Source organism: Petromyzon marinus, unplaced genomic scaffold (assembly GCF_048934315.1).
Source record: "Petromyzon marinus isolate PM22_M1 ecotype Great Lakes invasive population unplaced genomic scaffold, UKy_Petmar_22M1.pri1.0 PM_G_Scaffold_27, whole genome shotgun sequence".
NCBI lineage: Eukaryota > Metazoa > Chordata > Hyperoartia > Petromyzontiformes > Petromyzontidae > Petromyzon > Petromyzon marinus.
The window spans coordinates 1,335,477-1,354,914 of record NW_027422839.1 but is presented as its reverse complement, the minus strand read 5'-3'; the positions used below and the strand labels follow the sequence as shown (position 1 = coordinate 1,354,914).

The window sequence follows — 19,438 nt, the reverse complement described above, 5'->3', positions numbered from 1 at the left end:
TGAAAATCGATTCCATGAGCACCATTCACCAACAATCGATTCCCATGTTATCACAACGGGAATCGACTACATACCATCAAAATTCTCCAACAATCGATTCCCATGTTATCCGCAAAGGAATCGATGCGAGTATTTTAATCGAACCGAGAATCGATTTTCCCTCCACGTGAGGTTCATGGAGATGGGGAAGTTCTACGGACCTGGTCGACTCCTCCACCTCCTCCTGCCTCTCCTCCTCCACATCGTCACTTGCAGCCACGGTGAGCCGAGCGGGACAGAGGTCGATACATCTGGTACCAAGCTGTGGTGTACGTGGGGAGCGGTGGTGCAGTGGTTAGCGCACTGTGTGAGTGTGTGGGGAGTGGTGGTGCAGTGGTTAGCGCACTGTGTGTGTGTGGGGAGTGGTGGTGCAGTGGTTAGCGCACTGTGTAATTGTGGGGAGCGGTGGTGCAGTGGTTAGCGCACTGTGTGTTTGTGGGCAGTGGTGGTGCAGTGGTTAGCGCACTGTGTGTGTGTGTGGGGAGTGGTGGTGCAGTGGTTAGCGCACTGTGTTTGTGGGCAGTGGTGGTGCAGTGGTTAGCGCACTGTGTGTGTGTGTGGGGAGTGGTGGTGCAGTGGTTAGCGCACTGTGTAATTGTGGGGAGCGGTGGTGCAGTGGTTAGCGCACTGTGTGTTTGTGGGCAGTGGTGGTGCAGTGGTTAGCGCACTGTGTGTGTGTGTGGGGAGTGGTGGTGCAGTGGTTAGCGCACTGTGTTTGTGGGCAGTGGTGGTGCAGTGGTTAGCGCACTGTGTGTGTGTGTGGGGAGTGGTGGTGCAGTGGTTAGCGCACTGTGTAATTGTGGGGAGCGGTGGTGCAGTGGTTAGCGCACTGTGTGTTTGTGGGCAGTGGTGGTGCAGTGGTTAGCGCACTGTGTGTGTGTGTGGGGAGTGGTGGTGCAGTGGTTAGCGCACTGTGTTTGTGGGCAGTGGTGGTGCAGTGGTTAGCGCACTGTGTGTGTGTGGGGGGAGTGGTGGTGCAGTGGTTAGCGCACTGTGTGTGGGGGGAGTGGTGGTGCAGTGGTTAGCGCACTGTGTGTGGGGGGAGTGGTGGTGCAGTGGTTAGCGCACTGTGTGTGTGTGGGGAGTGGTGGTGCAGTGGTTAGCGCACTGTGTGAGTGGGGAGTGGTGGTGCAGTGGTTTGCTCAATGTGTTGTTCACTCATCTCCCCAGCTCCGCCTTCCCCATTGAATGTACGTTTGGAATCTCGAGACCTCCTTGCAGACCTCTGCTGGGACCCCGGTGAAGTTGACCCCAAAGGGGATAGACCCCCAATTGTTGAGCCTTCAACCATCGACTCCACCACCACCACGGCCAACTCAACTTTTCTGGACGTTACCTACACAGTTCAGAGCAAACTGTGAGATGCTCCCTCACTCACCCACCCGCTTGATCACTTACCAACTCACTCACCCACTCACCAACCCACTCACTCAACCACCCACTCACTCAACTACCCACTCACTTATCCACTCACTAACTCACTCACCCACTCACCCATTCACCCACTCACCTATTCACCCACTCACTCACCCACTCAGTCACTCGCCCACCCTCTCACCCACCTACTCACCCACCCACAAACCCACTCAACCTCCCATCCATTCACGGCTGAATTCACTCACCCACTCATTCACTCACCCACCCATCCGTCACTCACTCAACTCACTCACCCTTAAACCCACTCACCTAATCACTCACCAACCCACTCACCCATTAATTCACTCACCAACCCACTCACTCACTCAACAACAACCGCGATTTGCCACTAATTGGCTGTGACATCATAATGGCACTTGTGCCAGACTATATGCACGTTGAGGCCACGTCAAGTGTTGAACGCCCGCTGGCAGGAGCATGCTGGAGTAGCCCACCGATGGGACTTTGTCCAGATCTTTCAGGAATTTGTGAGCTCCTCACACAATCCTGCCTGGTTAAACCCAGGATGGATTAAATTTCGATTTAAAGCTTTCGTGACTGCAAGGATTAATCTTCTTTGGTTCTTTCGGTAAAGTCACGTAGAATGAGAATAAAATAATACATTGATAAAATAAAATAACACAATAATCTCACGACGTTTCGGCCACAACACAAGCAGCCTTCATCAGGTGAAGGGACGAGACTGTCTGGAGGACAGCGCTGTGTTATTTTATTTTATCAATTTATTATTTTATTCTCATTCTACGTGACTTTACCGAAAAAACCAGGATAGATTGTAGGCAGGCCCGCCTAAATGTTTCGAACTGGCAAAGATGTTCCATTAGGGGGCTCCACGTTTTTCAAGCGTAGAGAAGGAAGGGAATGATTGTGGCCAAGAAGACTTGAAGCTTCGTGCAGAGCGACAGACCAGGTAGCTTCCACACAACGTTACCGATGAAAAGATATTGCCACGCGACTGATTCGGAGTGAGACCTCTACTGTCAAACCTTAGCCGGTCATGAGCACACTGCTCAGGTATGGGAAACTCTCCACTCTCTCCACAAATGCCCCATCACCAATTGGGAGTTGTGGGGGTGGAGTGTCTGATGGTACAAAATACCCAGGCAGGTGCTTAGTTTTGGTGGGTCTGATGGTAAGGCCCCACCTCTTGGTGGCAAGCTCCAGGTTCAGCAGCAGCACCTCCAACTCCTCCTCTGAGTGAGCAGCACTTACCAGACCATCAGCATATGTAACATGGTTGACCAATATGGAGCCATCCCTTGACTGCACCTGGGCATCAATCATCCTCCCATTGTATCTGTACCAGACGTAAATTCCACCGATACAGCCATCAAAGGCTTCACAAACTACTTGGTCGAAATAGGTGTTAAATAATGTGGGACCCAAGGTGAACAGGTAATGGCTCCAACTCCCAGTCACGTAGTTTTATCCGGGCCCGCTCACCATCATGAAGGTCCTTAATTATTGTAAGCAGAGGGTCAGGGACTCCGAAAGCATGAAGAGCAACCCAGAGCCCAGGCCTACTGATGGTATCATAGGCCTTGACCAGGTTAATAAAGCAGAGATGTAGGTCTTGTTGGAATTCCCTACACCTCTGCTGTAGCAGATGGACGGAAAATATGGCATCTGTGCAGGACCACCCTTTCCTGAAACTTGCATTGTGGCTCCGCAAAGCCTCTCCTCAGCATGCCTGGCAGGGCGATGTTGAATAATCCTTGCCAGGACGTTTCCCGGCACACTGAGGAGTGAGATGCCCCTGTTGTTGTTACAATCTGTGCGGTCTCCCTTCTTAAAGGGGGGGGACCACCAGGGCATCCTTCCAATCCTGCGGAACCCGTCCAGTGGTCCAGACTATTGTTATGATGTCATGTGCACAAACGCCACCCTCCCTCAACATTTTGCTCGGGGCCTTTCCTGGTCTCAGACTCTGGATTGCCTTCAGTACTCAACAGATGGCACCTCACCCAGCCACTTACAGGGGGTGACTTCCAACATTTGAGGCACCGCAGCCTCAGCAGGGTCATCCCCACTTTGTCCCACAATGTTTTCCAGGCTGAGGGATTTTCCCTCCCGCAGGACCTCACAGAAATGCTCAGCAAATCTGCAAACCTGTTCCTGGGGGTCGGAAATTGAATCACCGTTCTTTCCGCTAAATATGGAAATAGGTGTGGCGCTGCAAGTTACTTTTTTGACGGAGTTATTTGTGATCGCGGGCCATTGAGGCAGATTCCATCTGCTCAGCAACCCGCGACCACCACCAATCCTTGGAACACCTCACGGCTCTCCGAACCTCCGAGCGAAGGCTGCAGTAAGCCTCCTCATTCTCTGACGTGGGATGCTGTAGACGATTAGAGTGGGCCTGTCACTTTTCTCAGCCAGCCTGAACACCTCTTCTGTCAGTGAGGGTCTCTGGCGAGGTCTGGACCGTATTCCCAAGCAGCCATTAAAGCTGCATGAGTCACAGTCCAAAACCTCGCCCATTTCCCCTCGACATCAGGAGTGGGGGACAATGCCAACCCCAGCTGCAAGCGATGATGAAATTCTCACTTGCAACTTTCATCAGCTAACTGAGACCAGGCCACTGGGTTTGAATGGGGTCCTGGGTATACACCCACCATTGGAGTAGAAGAATGGCAGGCGCATCTTCCAGATGGCAAGTCGATGGTCAGTGAGCAAATCAGCTCCATGGTAGGTCCTTGTGTCAAGGACATGGGCCAGCATCTGCTGTTCCATCACTATGTAGTCCAGCAGATGTTCTTTGCTTGGACCTGGCATGCATCCATGATGTTGCGTGGATGCGCCGATGCCAGAACAGCGTGTTGGTAATTACAAGCCTATGGGCTGCACAAAAATCGTGCAGCCTTCTACCGTTGTTATTGAGCTGATCTGGCCCATGCCTTCCAATCACTCCAGACCAGGTGCCAGCATCATGACCAACTTGGGCATTAAAGTTGACCGACAATGTGAATATCCCGAGGGGCCACTTTAGCTAGCACTTGTGACAGGAGCTCATAGAAGGCATCTGACTCATCGGCCTTGCCTGCGTCCCTCCACGGATGTTCGTCTTCGGTGGGGGCATAAGTAATGACGACCACCGCTCCTCACCTCTGGTTGATGGGAAAGCGAGCCCAAAGTAGCCTGGGGCTTACAGCTTCCCACACCTCACCGCCACACTCCCACGACCCCTTCATTATTTTGTTCATAAGAAGAGCCACTCCCTGTTGTTTGGCAGGCTCCTGCCCCGAGTAGAGGACTGTCCACCCCTCATGGTGGCAGGAGCCAGAGCCGGTCCACCGGACCTCCTGAATACCACAGAGATCCAGGCGGTACCAGTCCAGCTCCCGACAGAGGAGTGGCAGCCTCTCCTTCGCAGTGAGCGTTCGAACATTCCACGTGGCCATCCACAGTGGTTTTTTGCTGTTTCCAAATGGGGTTTTGTAAGGAGACGTCATCGACGCCTGTCCCGCCGGGGCACTAAACAACGCGCATAATTTGATATTTTGTGTGTTGTTTAGTGGTAATTAATTGAAGGTGGAGCGGTTAACAGCCCCTTGCACACGTTCAGAGCTCCCTTTGACCATTGTGGTGGCTACAAACGCCCACTCACTCACCAACCCACTCACCCACCCACTCACTCAGCCACGCACTCAACAACCCACTCACCAACCCACTCGCCCATTAATTCACTCAGCCACTCACTCGACAACCCACTCACCCACTCACTCACCAACCCACTCAATCAGCCACTAACTCGACAACCCACTCACCCACTCACTCACCAATCCACTCGCCCATTAGTTTACTCACACACACACGTCTCTCTCAGTCACCTGCTCACTCGCTCCTCACCACTCCTCACCATTTCCTTTCCATGTTTCTGTCTGCGCAGTTTTGGACAAGTCCACTGGCAGATCGTCTGCTCTGCCACAACAGAGACGCGGTGCAATGTCTCCTCAGCGCTGGAAAATCCCACCGACCGCTACCACCTCCGCGTCAGATCCACCGCCTCATCATCACCACTGTCCTCACCCTGGGTCGTGGTTGAGGTCGTGCACTTGAAGACAAGTGAGTGGCGTGAGATCGGCCATGTGCCGCTGTCTCTGTCTCTGTGTGTGTCTGTGTGCCGAATGGCGGTTGTTGATGTTGTGTGCTCGCCAACAGCACTTACCCCAACTGTCTGTGCAAGCTATATGAGAGATCTTGTTTTTATGTGTCTGTGTGTGTTTCTGTCTCTCTATGTGTGTCTCTTTGTGTAACTGTTTGTGTCTCTGTGTGTGTGAGTGTCTGTGTTTAGGTCTCTGTGTGTGTGAGTGTCTGTGTTTGTGTCTGTCCATGTGTCTGTGTGTCTCTGTGTGTGTGAGTGTGTTTGTGTCTGTCCATGTGTCTGTGTGCCTCTGTTTGTGTGAGTGTCTGTGTGTCTGTGTGTGTGTGAGTGTCTGTGTTTGTGTCTCTGTGTGTGTGAGTGTCTGTGTTTGTGTCTGTCCATGTGTCTGTGTGTCTCTGTGTGTGTGAGTGTCTGTGTGTGTGTGTGAGTGTTTGTGTCTGTTTGTGTCTCTGTGTGTGTGAGTGTCTGTGTTTGTGTCTCTGTGTATGTGAGTGTCTGTGTTTATGTCTCTGTGTGTGTGAGTGTCTGTGTTTGTGTCTCTGTGTGTGTGAGTGTCTGTGTTTGTGTCTCTATGTGTGTTACTGTCTGTGTTTGTGTCTCTGTGTGTGTGAGTGTCTGTGTTTGTGTCTGTCCATGTGTCTGTGTGTCTCTGTGTTTCTCTGTCTGTGTCTGTTTGTGCCTCTTTCTGTCTGTGTCTGTCTGTAACTTTCCCACTCACTCTCACTCACTCTGTAGAACAGGGGGAGATCACACAAACTCCAAACATACAACAGCAGGCATCGTCAGGGTCTGGATTCGAACCAACGGCCTCCGGCTCACTAGGCGAGGGAGATAACACCCCCCCCCCACACGTGACTCCCCCCCCCCCCGGTGTCTCAGCTGTCCTCAGTGCTCCGATATTCACCCTGAAGCTCACCAAGAAAAGGACGGTGGAGGAGGGTGATGGCGACGGCTGTGACGACGGCGGTGACGACGGCGATTGTGTGGTGGCTGGGAAGGTAGACGCGGTGGTTGACGCAGAGCCGGAGGTCTGGGAGCTGTCAATGTCGGCCTACGTTGAGCGTTTGTTGCTGAGAAGGATGGTGGGGCACCGACTGGATTTCTTTTTTCAAGCGGAGTACTCGGCAAAAGGGGGCGCTCCGAATGCGGTGAGCGGTTGCGGGGGTTGTGACGGGGGTTGGAAGGTTGTGGGGGGGACGTGAGTGGTGATTGAGAAGCCTTGGGTATCGGAGGGAGTAGCCAAACCTTGTGAGTGGGTAAGTTAGTGAAAGAGTTAATGAGTGGATGAGTGAGTGATGCTACTCTACTACTGATGATACCTCTGTAGTGTACCACTTCTGAGACACTAATCGTAGGAGGCAACACGTCTATTCTACACATTTAACAATTGTTCACACACGGGATAACTACAGACTGGTCAGAGCAGCCGGCACGCTGCCTGACGATGAAGACGTAGCACATTGGGTTCCACTCCACCGACAGACAGCCTTTATCCAGCCTCAGGACTTCCCTTTTATGCCCCCCCGGTGTGGCCTGGCTCCGCCCTTGGCCACGCCCCCTTCTGGAAACCCACCAGAAGGCTCTGGGCCATACCTCACGTGTCCCCTCGGGCACCCTTGCCACACATCCCTTACCCCGGCCTATCACGTGCTCCACCAGCCGGCCGGTTTGCCATGTCCTCATATGCCCCCTACTGCCAGCAGTGCGCATCATGCACCCGAGTAACCCACTCCGTGGCATTGCATTCTCTGCTGCCAGAACGGCCGCTGCACCCTGCTCTGCTGGCAGGTATGGCTGTGACGCCCACATCTCCTCTCTCTGTCGGTAACCAGCACCACGTGCCGTAGTGACCCATTCTGTGTCACTTCACTACGACTGTAGTGAGTCCAACTGAGTCGCAGACGTTATTCTTTAGAGGCAACACATTTGTTGTAACACGTGACATACAAAGGGGTAACTGCCCCTTTACCAGATATAGCCTAGGGGTGGTGACCACCCAGCTAACTAATCTATACGTCGGAGTTACAGCTACGAAGGGTCGGACCCTCACTCGGGTCCCCGGCCACATGTTGATGCCTTGTAGGACGTAGAGCTTCCAGCTTGTAGACGTGGAGCTTCCAGCTTGTAGACGTAGAGCTTACAGCTTGTAGACGTAGAGCTTCCAGCTTGTAGACGTGGAGCTTCCAGCTTGTAGACGTGGAGCTTCCAGCTTGTAGACGTGGAGCTTCCAGCTTGTAGACGTGGAGCTTCCAGCTTGTAGACGTGGAGCTTCCAGCTTGTAGACGTGGAGCTTCCAGCTTGTAGACGTGGAGCTTCCAGCTTGTAGACGTGGAGCTTCCAGCTTGTAGACGTGGAGCTTCCAGCTTGTAGACGTGGAGCTTCCAGCTTGTAGACGTGGAGCTTCCAGCTTGTAGACGTGGAGCTTCCAGCTTGTAGACATGGAGCTGCCAGCTTGTAGATGTGGAGCTTACAGCTTGATGACACGACTATTGATGATGATACTACTACTACTGATGATGATGCTGCTACTCCAGGTGAACTTCGTCAGTTGCCACCACGCGGTGTGTCCGCCTGGAGACGCTGATGAGTACTGTGCCCGTGCGAGGGTCATCACTGACTTCCTGCGGCGGAAGGCAGGGGAGTGGTCTCCGCTGTCCTGTGTGTCCGTCCCTCCACGACACAGCGCCGTGGGTGAGTGGGTGGGTGAGTGGCTGGGTGAGAGAGAGAGATGTTTGTGTGTGTGTGGTGATTGCAAATCCTTTGATATCGGAGTAAGTTGCCAAACCTTGTGAGTTGATGGGTGAGTGAGTGGGTGGGTGGATGTCTATGTATCTGTATGTATCTAAATTAGTCTCTATGTATCTTTATGAGTCTCTATGTGTCTCTGTATCTCTTTGCAGAGTATCTGTGTGTCTCTGTGGGTCTCTGTGTATCTCTATGTAGGGTCGCTATGTATCTCAACCAGCCTCCATGTGTGTCAATGAGTCTCTGTATCTCTGTAAATCTCTGTGTGAGTAGTTTATGGGTCTCTGAGTAGTCAATGAGTTTTCTGTGTGAGTAGTCTATGGGTCTCTATGAGTGTATTCATCGGACGACTAAAGTTATTAAACTGAGTAAAGTTATATTCTTGGTTCTTTCGGTAAAGTCACGTTGAAGGGAAACAATAAAATAATAAAATATATATAAAACAATAACATTATCACAACGTTTCGACTGTAACACAAACAGTCATCATCAGGTGTGAAAACCAACGGCAAAAAACATTTGAAAGAAGTGGCGGTTTGTATTTATTTTTAAACGTTAACACCACGGACAGCGATTTGTCAGTTTGTTTATAAGGACGAGTCCATCTATGTTCGGAAAAGAGGAGGGGGAGACGAAAAATTAATGTATACTGTCTGAAAGCCACCGTAAACGTGAACAATCAATTAAGACCCGAAATGGTTTATCAAATCCTTCCAATGATTGCTAAGCCAGAATCCATCTTCTCCGTTGAAATTGTCTCTGTGTTTGTATATGTGGATAGCCTCATGAACGAATCTCTCGTGGTAGCCCGATGGCTTGCAAAGAACCTCTGTCTTGGAGAAGTCAATGTCATGTGAGCCTACTGAATTATAACAGTGATCTGCCACGGCCGAGGTGTTGGTCTTACCGTGTTTAAGGTCTGCTTTGTGTTCACGAATGCGGTCCGAGACATGTCGTTTGGTTTCTCCAATGTAACTACTACCACAGAGGCAACTTGGTTTGTAGACACCAGGGTACTGTATGTCCAGAATCACATCTTTTACAGACGAAACCAGATCACGGATGTTATGTAATGTGTTGAAACTGACCTGGATCTTGTGTTTATTCAAGATTTGGAGATCTTTTTTGTGATCCCCGCAATGTAGGGTAAAGTAATGGTTTTGAAAGGCTCCTCAAGAGGGTCATTCTTCATGGTTTGAGTGATAGCTTTGCGGATTGTATAGTCGGAGTAACCATTAGCCTTAAGAGCTTGGTGTACGTGCTTGAGTTCACTGCCTATGTGTTCCTGGTCGGATATGCATTGGGCTCTATGGTGCAGAGTCTTGATGAGATAATTCTTCTGTGATGGATGGTGGTGGGAATCCGGTTTCAGATATGCATCCGTATAGGTAGCTTTCCTATAGACAGAGTGGCTCATTGAACCATCAGGTCTCTTTTTTATTAAGACATCCAAAAAAGGTAGCTTGCCATCTTTTTCGACTTCCATGGTAAATCTGATGGCTGGGTATATGGAATTGATGTGGTCGAAGGATTGGTCTAGAGCAGGCCGGCCATGTGGCCAGATGACAAAAGTGTCATCCACGTACCTCTTCCATAAGGTTGGGCCGAGAGTGGCAGTCTGGATGTCGTCAGTCTCAAATTTCTCCTTGAAAATGTTGGCTATAACTGGAGATAGGGGGGAGCCCATTGGGGTTCCCTCAGTTTGTAGAAAGTTCCATTCCAAGTGAAGTATGTATTGGTTAAGCAGTGTCTCACCAGGGGGGGTACCTCAATGTTTAGTCCTTGATGAACCAAGTCTTCAATGATTGCGATGGTGTTAGGTACAGGAACTTTGGTGAATAAGGAAACTACATCAAAACTGACAAGCAGGTCGTCTGGGGACAGGGAAATACCCTTGATTGTCGATACCAGTGAGTAGAATTTTGTACCGCAGAGGTGGTTTTTCCAGTGAAAGGACGCAGGATTTCAGACAGAAAACGAGCCAGTTTGTAGGTGGGGGAGTTGATAGAGATGATGGGACGGAGGGGTGTATCTACTTTATGCATTTTTGGTAAGCCGTATAATCTTGGTGGCCTGGCAGCAGAAGGTTTCAACAAAAACTGTTTAGATTGATCAATTAATGCGGTTGAATCAGAAATAATTTTGTTGGTTTGTGTGACGAGGCTGTTGGTGGGATCTCTTTTTATTTTTGTATAGCTGCCATCGTCGAGTAATTCTTTCATTTTGTTGTTATATTCTATTTTATCCATGATGACAGTAGCATTGCCCTTGTCAGCTGAGAGGATTACAATGTCATCCCTCTTTTTTAATTTGTATAATTCAAAACGCTCATCTTTGCTGAGGTTGCTAGCTGGCATCTTAGCGTTTTTGAGGGTTGCAGCGATTTCAGATCTTGCTACGTCTGCAGCGATGTGACCCAGGCCCTTGAGAACAACGTCTACTTGGGCAATGATATCAGTAACTGGTATGTGTTTAGGGGTGACTGCAAAGTTTAGACCTTTAGCTAAAACGGATTTCAGACCATCGGAAATAGAACTGTTACTACGATTAATTACGACTTTGTTAACGTCTAACTTTTTGGTGTGTGGGTCCGGTCTTTTGTTGGAGAGGAGGTTAAATTTGGAAATCAGGTTGTCCTTACATTTGGTTGACATAGTAGCAGCTGAAGAGGCAGTCATATTGTCTACATGTTCCCAATCTGATGTGGACATTGTTGCCGTCAATGATAAGTGTGATTTGTAGAGTGTCTTGTCTAACTGATCTAGTTCGGTGCGTATAAGTCAGATTTTCTCTGAGATAAGAGCTAAGCTAGTTTTGAAAAGAATTCGTTTCGCATTAGAAGAAGTTACATCAGCAGAGGTCAGTGTAAATGCGATTGGTATTACCCCAGAGTCGCGACATCTCTTCAGAAAGGTGAGAGACTCGATCAGCTGAGCCTTCTTATCCCGGAGTTTGTTGAAGGATCTTAAAGTTATGTGGAAACCCTCCCCGTAGAGGTGGTTAAATTTTGATTTAAAGCTTTCGTGACTGCAATAATTCATATTCTTGGTTCTTTCGGTAAAGTCACGTTGAAGGGAAACAATAAAATAATAAAATATATAAAACAATGAAATTATCACGACGTTTCGACTGTAACACAAACAGTCATCATCAGGTGTGAAAACCAACGGCAAGAAACATTCGAAAGAAGTGGCGGTTTGTATTTATTTTTAAACGTTAGCACCACGGACAGAGATTTGTCAGTTTGTTTATAAGGACGAGTCCATCTATGTTCGGAAAAGAGCAGGGGGGAGACGAAAAATTAATGTATGCTGTCTGAAAGCCACCGTAAGCGTGAACAATCAATTAAGACCCAAAATGGTTTATCAAATCCTTCCAATGATTGCTAAGCCAGAATCCATCTTCTCGGTTGAAATTGTCTCTGTGTTTGTATATGTGGATAGCCTCATGCACGAATCTCTCGTGGTAGCCCGATGGCTTGCAAAGAACCTCTGTCTTGGAGAAGTCAATGTCATGTGAGCCTACTGAATTATAACAGTGATCTGCCACGGCCGAGGTGTTGGTCCTACCGTGTTTAAGGTCTGCTTTGTGTTCACGAATGCGGTCCGAGACATGTCGTTTAGTTTCTCCAATGTAACTTCTACCACAGAGGCAACTTAGTTTGTAGACACCAGGGTACTGTATGTCCGGAATCACATCTTTCACAGACGGAACCAGATCACGGATTTTATGTAATGTGTTGAAACGGACCTGGATCTTGTGTTTATTCAGGATTTGGAGATCTTTTTTGTGATCCCCGCAATGTAGGGTAAAGTAATGGTTTTGAAAGGCTCCTCGAGAGGGTCATTCTTCATGGTTTGAGTGATAGCTTTGCGGATTGTATAGTCGGAGTAACCATTAGCTTTAAGAGCTTGGTGTACGTGCTTGAGTTCACTGCCTATGTGTTCCTGATCAGATATGCATTGGGCTCTATGGTGCAGAGTCTTAATGAGAATTCTTCTGTGATGGATGTTGGTGGGAATCCGGTTTCAGATAAGCATCCGTATGGGTAGCTTTGTGTGAGTAGTCTATTGGTCTCTGTGAGTAGTCTATGGGTCTCCGTGTGAGTATTCTGTGGGTCTCTCTGTGAGTAGTCTATGGGTCTGTGTGTGAGTAGTCTATGGGTCTTTGTGTTTGTAGTCTGTAGGTCTCTCTGTGAGTAGTCTGTGGGTATCTGTCAGTAGTCTATGGGTCTCTGTGTGAGTAGTCTATGGGTCTCCGTGTGAGTAGTCTGTGGGTCTCTTTGTGAGTAGTCTATGGGTCTCTGTGTGAGAAGTCTATGGGTCTCTGTGTGAGTAGCCTATGGGTGTCTGTGTGAGTAGTCTATGAGTCTCTGTGTCAGTAGTGTGTGGGTCTCTGTGTGAGTAGTGTGTGGTTCTCTGTGTGAGTAATTTGTGGGTCTCTATGAGTAGTCTATGGGTCTCTGTGTGGGTAGTCTATAGCTTTCTATGAGTAGTCTATGGGTCTCTAGTAGCCTATGGGTATCTATGAGTAGCCTATGGGTGTCTGTGTGAGTAGTCTATGGGTCTCTGTGTGAATAGTGTGTGGGTCTCTGTGTGAGTCGTGTGTGGTTCTCTGTGTAAGTAATCTGTGGGTCTCTATGAGTAGTCTATGGCTCTCTATGAGTAGTCTATGAGTCTCTGTGTGGGTAGTCTATGGCTCTCTATGAGTAGTCTATGGCTCTCTATGAGTAGTCTATGGGTCTCTATGAGTGGTGTATGGGTCTCTGTGTGGTCTCCCTGCCCAGGCCCTCCCGTGGGTGTCGTGACGGAGGGCCAGGCCTTGGCAGCCATCGGCCAGAAGGTGGCGCTGCTTCACTGCCACCTGCGGGTTGCGGCCGCGGTGACGCTGACGCAGGTGAACTGGCTGAAGGTCACCGTCGGTGATGACGGCCGGAAGAGGGCCAGCTTGGCGGTGCTCAATCCACGACACGGCACGGCATACCCAAACTCTCCCCTCATGGGCCGTGTGCGCTTCCGCGCCGGGGGGCGCGGAAGTGCACGCGGCGACTTCTCGCTGGAGCTGCTGGACGTGCAGCACGGCGACGGGGGCCTCTTCCTCTGCCACGTGGCCACCTTCCCCACCGGCAACTTCGAGGGAAGCGTCAACCTCTCCGTCGTCGGTGAGAATCGGCGCTCTCCGTTGTCTTTCTTCGCCGGCACTGTGGCCACAACTTTGCCACAACTTTTTTCGTCGGACGAATAAAGTTGTGGCAAAGTTGTTGCGGTCGTTGTTGTTGTGGTCATTGTGCCACACAGAGAAGCCGACGGTGGCATCGGCGTCAGCGGCGTTTACGGCCGGCCTGGTCTGCCGGGCCCCCCGGGCCGGTCAGGCCGGCAGGTCCTGCTGGGCCACTGTCGTCGCCGTGGGCCTCGCCCTCGCGGCCGCACTGCTCTACCGCCGCCGGCTCCAAGCGGCCGCGTGAGTCGCCCACCTCGTCACCTTCCCCGCCACCTCACCCCCTCGCTGAGCCTCTCACCTTTAACCACCGCGGAAGTGCACCACCCCCTCCCGCTGCCCGCTTCCCCGCTCGTCCCGATGTCGCTGGAATGTCACTCGAACGTCAGCGGCGCCCCTCGCGGGCTTCCTCGTGCGACGAATTACCGCTGTGCATCCCGCCCACCCCCCCCCCCCCCCCCCGGCGCGTGTGCAGGGAAGAGCCCCGCGCCTCCCGCAAGCCACCACCAGGCGGCAAGGAGGACGACCGTGGCCACGTGAGTGGGGGGAGGGGGGCGCGCGGGATCGGAGCACGTGGGATCGGAGCCAGCGGGATCGGAGCAAGCGGGATCGGAGCAAGCGGAATCGGAGCAAGCAGGATCGGAGCACTCGCCGCTCGTGTGTGTTGTCTTGATTTAAAGCTTTCGTGACTGCAGTAATTCATATTCTTGGCTCTTTCGGTAAAGTCATGTTGAAGGGAAACAATTAAATAAAATATATATAAAACAATAAAAATTCTCACGACATTTCGACCATAACACAAACGGTCGTCATCAGGTGTGAAAAAAAAACCAACGGCAAGAAACATTTGAAAGAAGTGTCGGTTTGCATTAATTTCATAATAAAGGTTTTTGGGTTAGATCGCGTTATATATAAATGTGTCGTAACCCTCCACCACCCGACACGGCCAATCAGCATGGAAATGGAGGTGAATAACACACTCCCATTCCTAGATATTTTGCTTGGACATGGCCTAAACGGTAAAATAACACACAGCATTTACAGAAAGCAAACGCACACTGATGCCTATCTGAATACAGAGTCACATCATCATCCAGCTCAGAAATCCTCTCTTATCAAGACGCTCATACATCGGGCTAAAACAGTGTCAGATGGTGAGAGTCTAGTGAGAGAGATGAAACACGTTAAAGATGCACTACGACAGAATGGCTACAGTAATGCTCAAATTAACAGAGCACTGAATGCCAAATCATGATCGCAAAGCAATACTGCTGAAAGCGACCAGATTGTTAAAACAATAAAAAATCTATATATCTCAGGAGTAACTGACAAATTAGCCCGTGTTTTGCAAAAGCAAAACATTACAGTAAGATTTGGTACAGTACACAAAATTCAAAAACTAGTATCTTGCACTAAAGACGCATTACCTAAATTATCAACAGAAGGTGTATATCGGATTAATTGTTTATGTGGCGGCTGCTACATTGGACAGACGGGACGTAATATCAGCGTAAGACTAAAAGAACATCAGAGAAATATTAAATTATCTCAAACACAACTGTCGGCAGTGGCAGAACATGCTTGTCAACAAGGACACTCAATTGATTTTGACAATGTTGCAGTGTTGTGTAAAACTAATTATTACTGGCAAAGACTAATTAGAGAATCCATTGAAATTGAGAGGAATAAGAATAACTTTAATCGCTCTGACAGCTACAGGCTTAGTGCGGGCTGGAAGCGTATTATTAAATAATACACATTACATTTTGATTTAAAGCTTTCGTGACTGCAGTGATTCATGTTCTTGGCTCTTTCGGTGGAGTCGCGTTGGGGGGGAAGCAATAAAATAAAAGAATATCTATGTTTATTGTTTCCCTTCGGCGTGGCTTTGCCGAGGAAGCTAGGAATATGAATGCACATTACAATTCCTTATAGGGGAAACACATACTAATTAACGGATTACTAACATAGCATATAATCACTAACATTACAACTAATTACTAATCTACAACTCATTACTAATCATAACCAATGACTGATTACTAATCGATTATATAATTACAATACCCCCCCCCCCCCCGCCTCTAATCACTTCACCTGATATGAGTTAAGTGATGACGTCACCCTGCTGCTCTATATAAAACCGGGAGCAAGCGAGGGCTTTACCATTCTGGCGAATTGCCCGATGATGCTGGATGTATTTACCAGCGAAACGTCGTACTCAAACTGTAAATGTGGATTCACACTTCAACACACCGGTGGGCTAAAATAGTGAATTATTTGTCTTTTGTCAACGTGACACTTTTTTTGCTGATTGGCCGTGTCGGGTGGTGGAGGGTTACGACACATTTATAAATAACGCGATCTAACCCAAAAACCTTTATTATGAATAATATTGGTCGCGAAAGCCTACGTGTTAAATTGCATTAATTTATTTATTTTTAAATGGTGTATTTATAAAAAACGTCAACGCCACGCACAGCGATTTGGCAGTTTATTTAGAAGGACTAGTCCATCTATGTTCTGAAAAGAGGAGGGGGGAGACGAAAAATTAATGTATGCTGTCTGGAAGCCACCGTAAGCGTGAACAATCAATTAAGACCTGAAATGGTTTATCAAATCCTTCCAATGATTGCTAAGCCAGAATCCATCTTCTCGGTTGAAATTGTCTCTGTGCTTGTATATGTGGATAGCCTCATGAACGAATCTCTCATGGTAGCCAGATGGCTTACAAAGAACCTCTGTCTTGGAAAAGTCAATGTCATGTGAGCCTACTGAATTATAACAATGATCTGCCACGGCCGAGGTGTTGGTCCTACCATGTTTAAGGTCTGCTTTGTGTTCACGAATGCGGTCTGAGACATGGTGTTTGGTTTCTCCAATGTAACTAAGTTGCCTCTGTGGTAGTAGTTAGGTCTTAATTGATTGTTCACGCTTACGGTGGCTTCCAGACAGCATACATTAATTTTTCGTCTCCCCCCTCCTCTTTTCAGAACATAGATGGACTTGTCCTTCTAAATAAACTGCCAAATCGCTGCACGTGGCGCTGACGTGTTTTATAAATAAATAAACCGTTTAAAAATTAATTAATTAATGCGAACCGGCACTTCTTTCAAATGTTTCTTGCCGTTGGTTTTTCACACCTGATGACGACAGTTTGTGTTATGGTCGAAACGTCGTGAGAATTTTTATTATATATATTTTATTATTTTATTGTTTCCCTTCAATGTGACTTTACCGAAAGAGCTAAGAATATATATAACATTTAATCTTTAGCCATCCTTGTTAATAAAATAATCACTGACGCGTTTATGTTTTATAAAATGTATTTGATGTTCGTGAACTTGTAACTCTTGAATTTTTGTAAATATTTTAACATCAATTAAAACATGAATAGTGAGTTCAACTGAGTGGCAGATGTTGTCTTTAGGAGCAACACTTTTATTAAACTATTAACACAACATACCCCAGGCGAGGTGTCCACCCGACTAACAACGCTACGGCGAACCACACCTATGGGTTTGCGATCCCGTTCCGTACCACAAGCTGGGTCCCATACCGCTTGGCTGGAGGCTTCTTTAGCTTGACGTGGATCTCCTGCCTCTCCAACAGTAAGAACCCCGAGCTCCTCTCAGGGGAACCCCCTTATATTGGGCAGGGCTGGGGCTGCCTCCGCCTCTCTCTCGCCCTTACCCGAAGGCTCTCGAAAGCTCTTCCCGGACCATGTGACCACCCACTGGCCCCCTCTACTGGTGGCCCCCCTCCAGTATCATCCGGTCACGTGTCCCCAAGTCAGCCAGAGTATCACGACCGATCGTAACCCTGGCTGACTCTCGCTCCCTCAACGGGAGCCCGCACCGCACGCCATGTGTGGTGTCCCCACGCTTAACCAGCGCTCGCCCAAGCCCCCACTAGGGCTGGTACTACACCCCGTATCCGTGGTGTCCACAACAACAATGTAACATCTGCCGTGGCCTCGCAGGCCCGGCACGACACAGCGATATTCTCAGTCACTACACAGGTAACATTCATGGTGTGAGACGTATTCCCTAAGGATTTTTAAGACGGGGAGATATTTATATGGGGGGGGGGCGGGGGGGGGGGCAATCATGACGCTAGCACGTTGATGTTAGAGGTTTGATATATATTTGTGTGTACACTTATTTGTTAATGGTTTAATAATAATTAAATAGTTATTGGCAGTTTGCAGTGTTAATATTGTTAAACTCACCTTTTGCCCGTCCAAGGACAGGTGTATTGCTGTAAATCTGAAACATACAAGCGAAAGGCATATCGCGGCGTCTTATTAATTGCATCAATTCGTGTGCAATTTGTGAGGCCGCAGTGACACAGACCTGTTTCACGTCAAGGTTATAATCCCTTGTTTATCGTGACCATCTTTTTACTTTGATGTCTCAACAACAGCATTACGGAGATCGCGTGACGTGATGAGGGTTCTGCCTTTGTAGTGAGGGTTGTAAGTTGACGCTGAGGAGGGATGAGGTGTCTCCCCCCCCCCCCCCCCATGTAGAGTGACGTCACCTGCTCGTGACTTTACCTATCCACTTGATTTTAACGAGAGACCCAACAATGTCGTCGATGCCATCGTCACCAAAGTTTTAAGTCGACATTTATCGTCGGTATGTTTGGCTGCCACAATTGAGGCCTATATGCTTATTGGTTGCTTACAGTTCGGGATGAACTTTCATCTTAAGGCCTCGATCTGCTCGGTAATGTATCGTCACATTCCCGAACACAGCACGAGGTTGAGTTTCCTTACTGGGCCAACTAATCGCTCGGATGTGGACAAAGCAGTCGCAGGTGGTGACTATGACGAAGTCGCGTGATTTTCGAGAGCATTTCAATTGCAAGATTGATCTCCGTTATGTGTGTGTGGGACCCGGGTTTATGTTTGAGTCTCTAAGGCAGGGGTGGGGAACGTTCGGCCCGTGGGCCGTATGAGGCCCGCGAAATTATTTGGGTCTGGCCCTGCCAAAGCAACCGCAGGCTGGACTCGAAATTAAATACATCTAGGAGCAAACCTGGAAAAGCAGTTGCGAGTAGCAGCAACATCAATACCAGCTAACACCAAAGAGAAGCAGTTCCAGCCATCGCATTATGGGCAAGTTAATAAAATGTTTGACCAAATATAACGGGCACATTTTTAAGTGGATGATTTTGTATGGCCCGCGAATAATGTTATATAAATATCCAAATGGCCCTTGGCAGAAAAAAGGTTCCCCACCCCTGCTCTAAGGCTTCCAGTAATTTCTTTTCAACCGACATTGCTTCAAGAAAGGCAAGAGGGCAGCTTTACAAGAGGCACTTAGCATAACAAGCTGCAACAATAACCTGCTATACCAGCTGGGTTGTGATGAGTGTTGTCATGGTGTCATTGTGCATGGTACGATACCAGTTCTCGCTATTAGGTACGATTGTCGCGATATATGCACGTTCCGTCAAGGGAGACTATCAGAAACCACAGACTCGGTATTCATATCCGTTATTAACGTTTTAATGTTCGGTTTTGCATGACTGCAACAGACGTCAAAAAAACTTTACCATCAAAATATACGAAATGTATAAACACTTGAACACGTGGTAGTAGTAGGAAGCTTTTGCGACCAATTTTATCCATGAGGGGGTTTTTTGGGGGGGTTAGATCACTTAAATATGTCGTTAAACCCGCCACCACCCGACAGCCAATGAGGAAGGTTTGTCACGTGAACAAGACGTGCCAATTCGTTACAAGTGCAGCACGACACCGGTTGTGTGTTGGGGAGCCAAATCTGGCTGTCGCCTGACGATGCCGGCTGTAATTACTGGTGAAACAGCATCCTCAAATAGTAAATGTTGTGGATTTACCCTCAAACACACCGGTGTGCTGTACTATTA

General features: G+C 48.6%; 1 protein-coding gene across 1 annotated transcript; it reads left to right on the top strand.

Annotated features, from left to right (window-relative positions):
• The first annotated feature begins 1,124 nt into the window (after nt 1-1,124).
• Nucleotides 1,125-16,949, top strand: LOC116937299 (uncharacterized). Its single transcript, XM_076061041.1, has 7 exons — nt 1,125-1,396; nt 5,366-5,541; nt 6,461-6,729; nt 8,116-8,272; nt 13,113-13,487; nt 13,624-13,786; nt 14,019-16,949. The coding sequence occupies exons 1-7, from the start codon at nt 1,185-1,187 to the stop codon at nt 14,230-14,232; spliced, it is 1,566 nt and encodes a 521-aa protein (XP_075917156.1). The 5' UTR covers nt 1,125-1,184; the 3' UTR covers nt 14,233-16,949.
• Nucleotides 16,950-19,438: the final 2,489 nt, after the last annotated feature.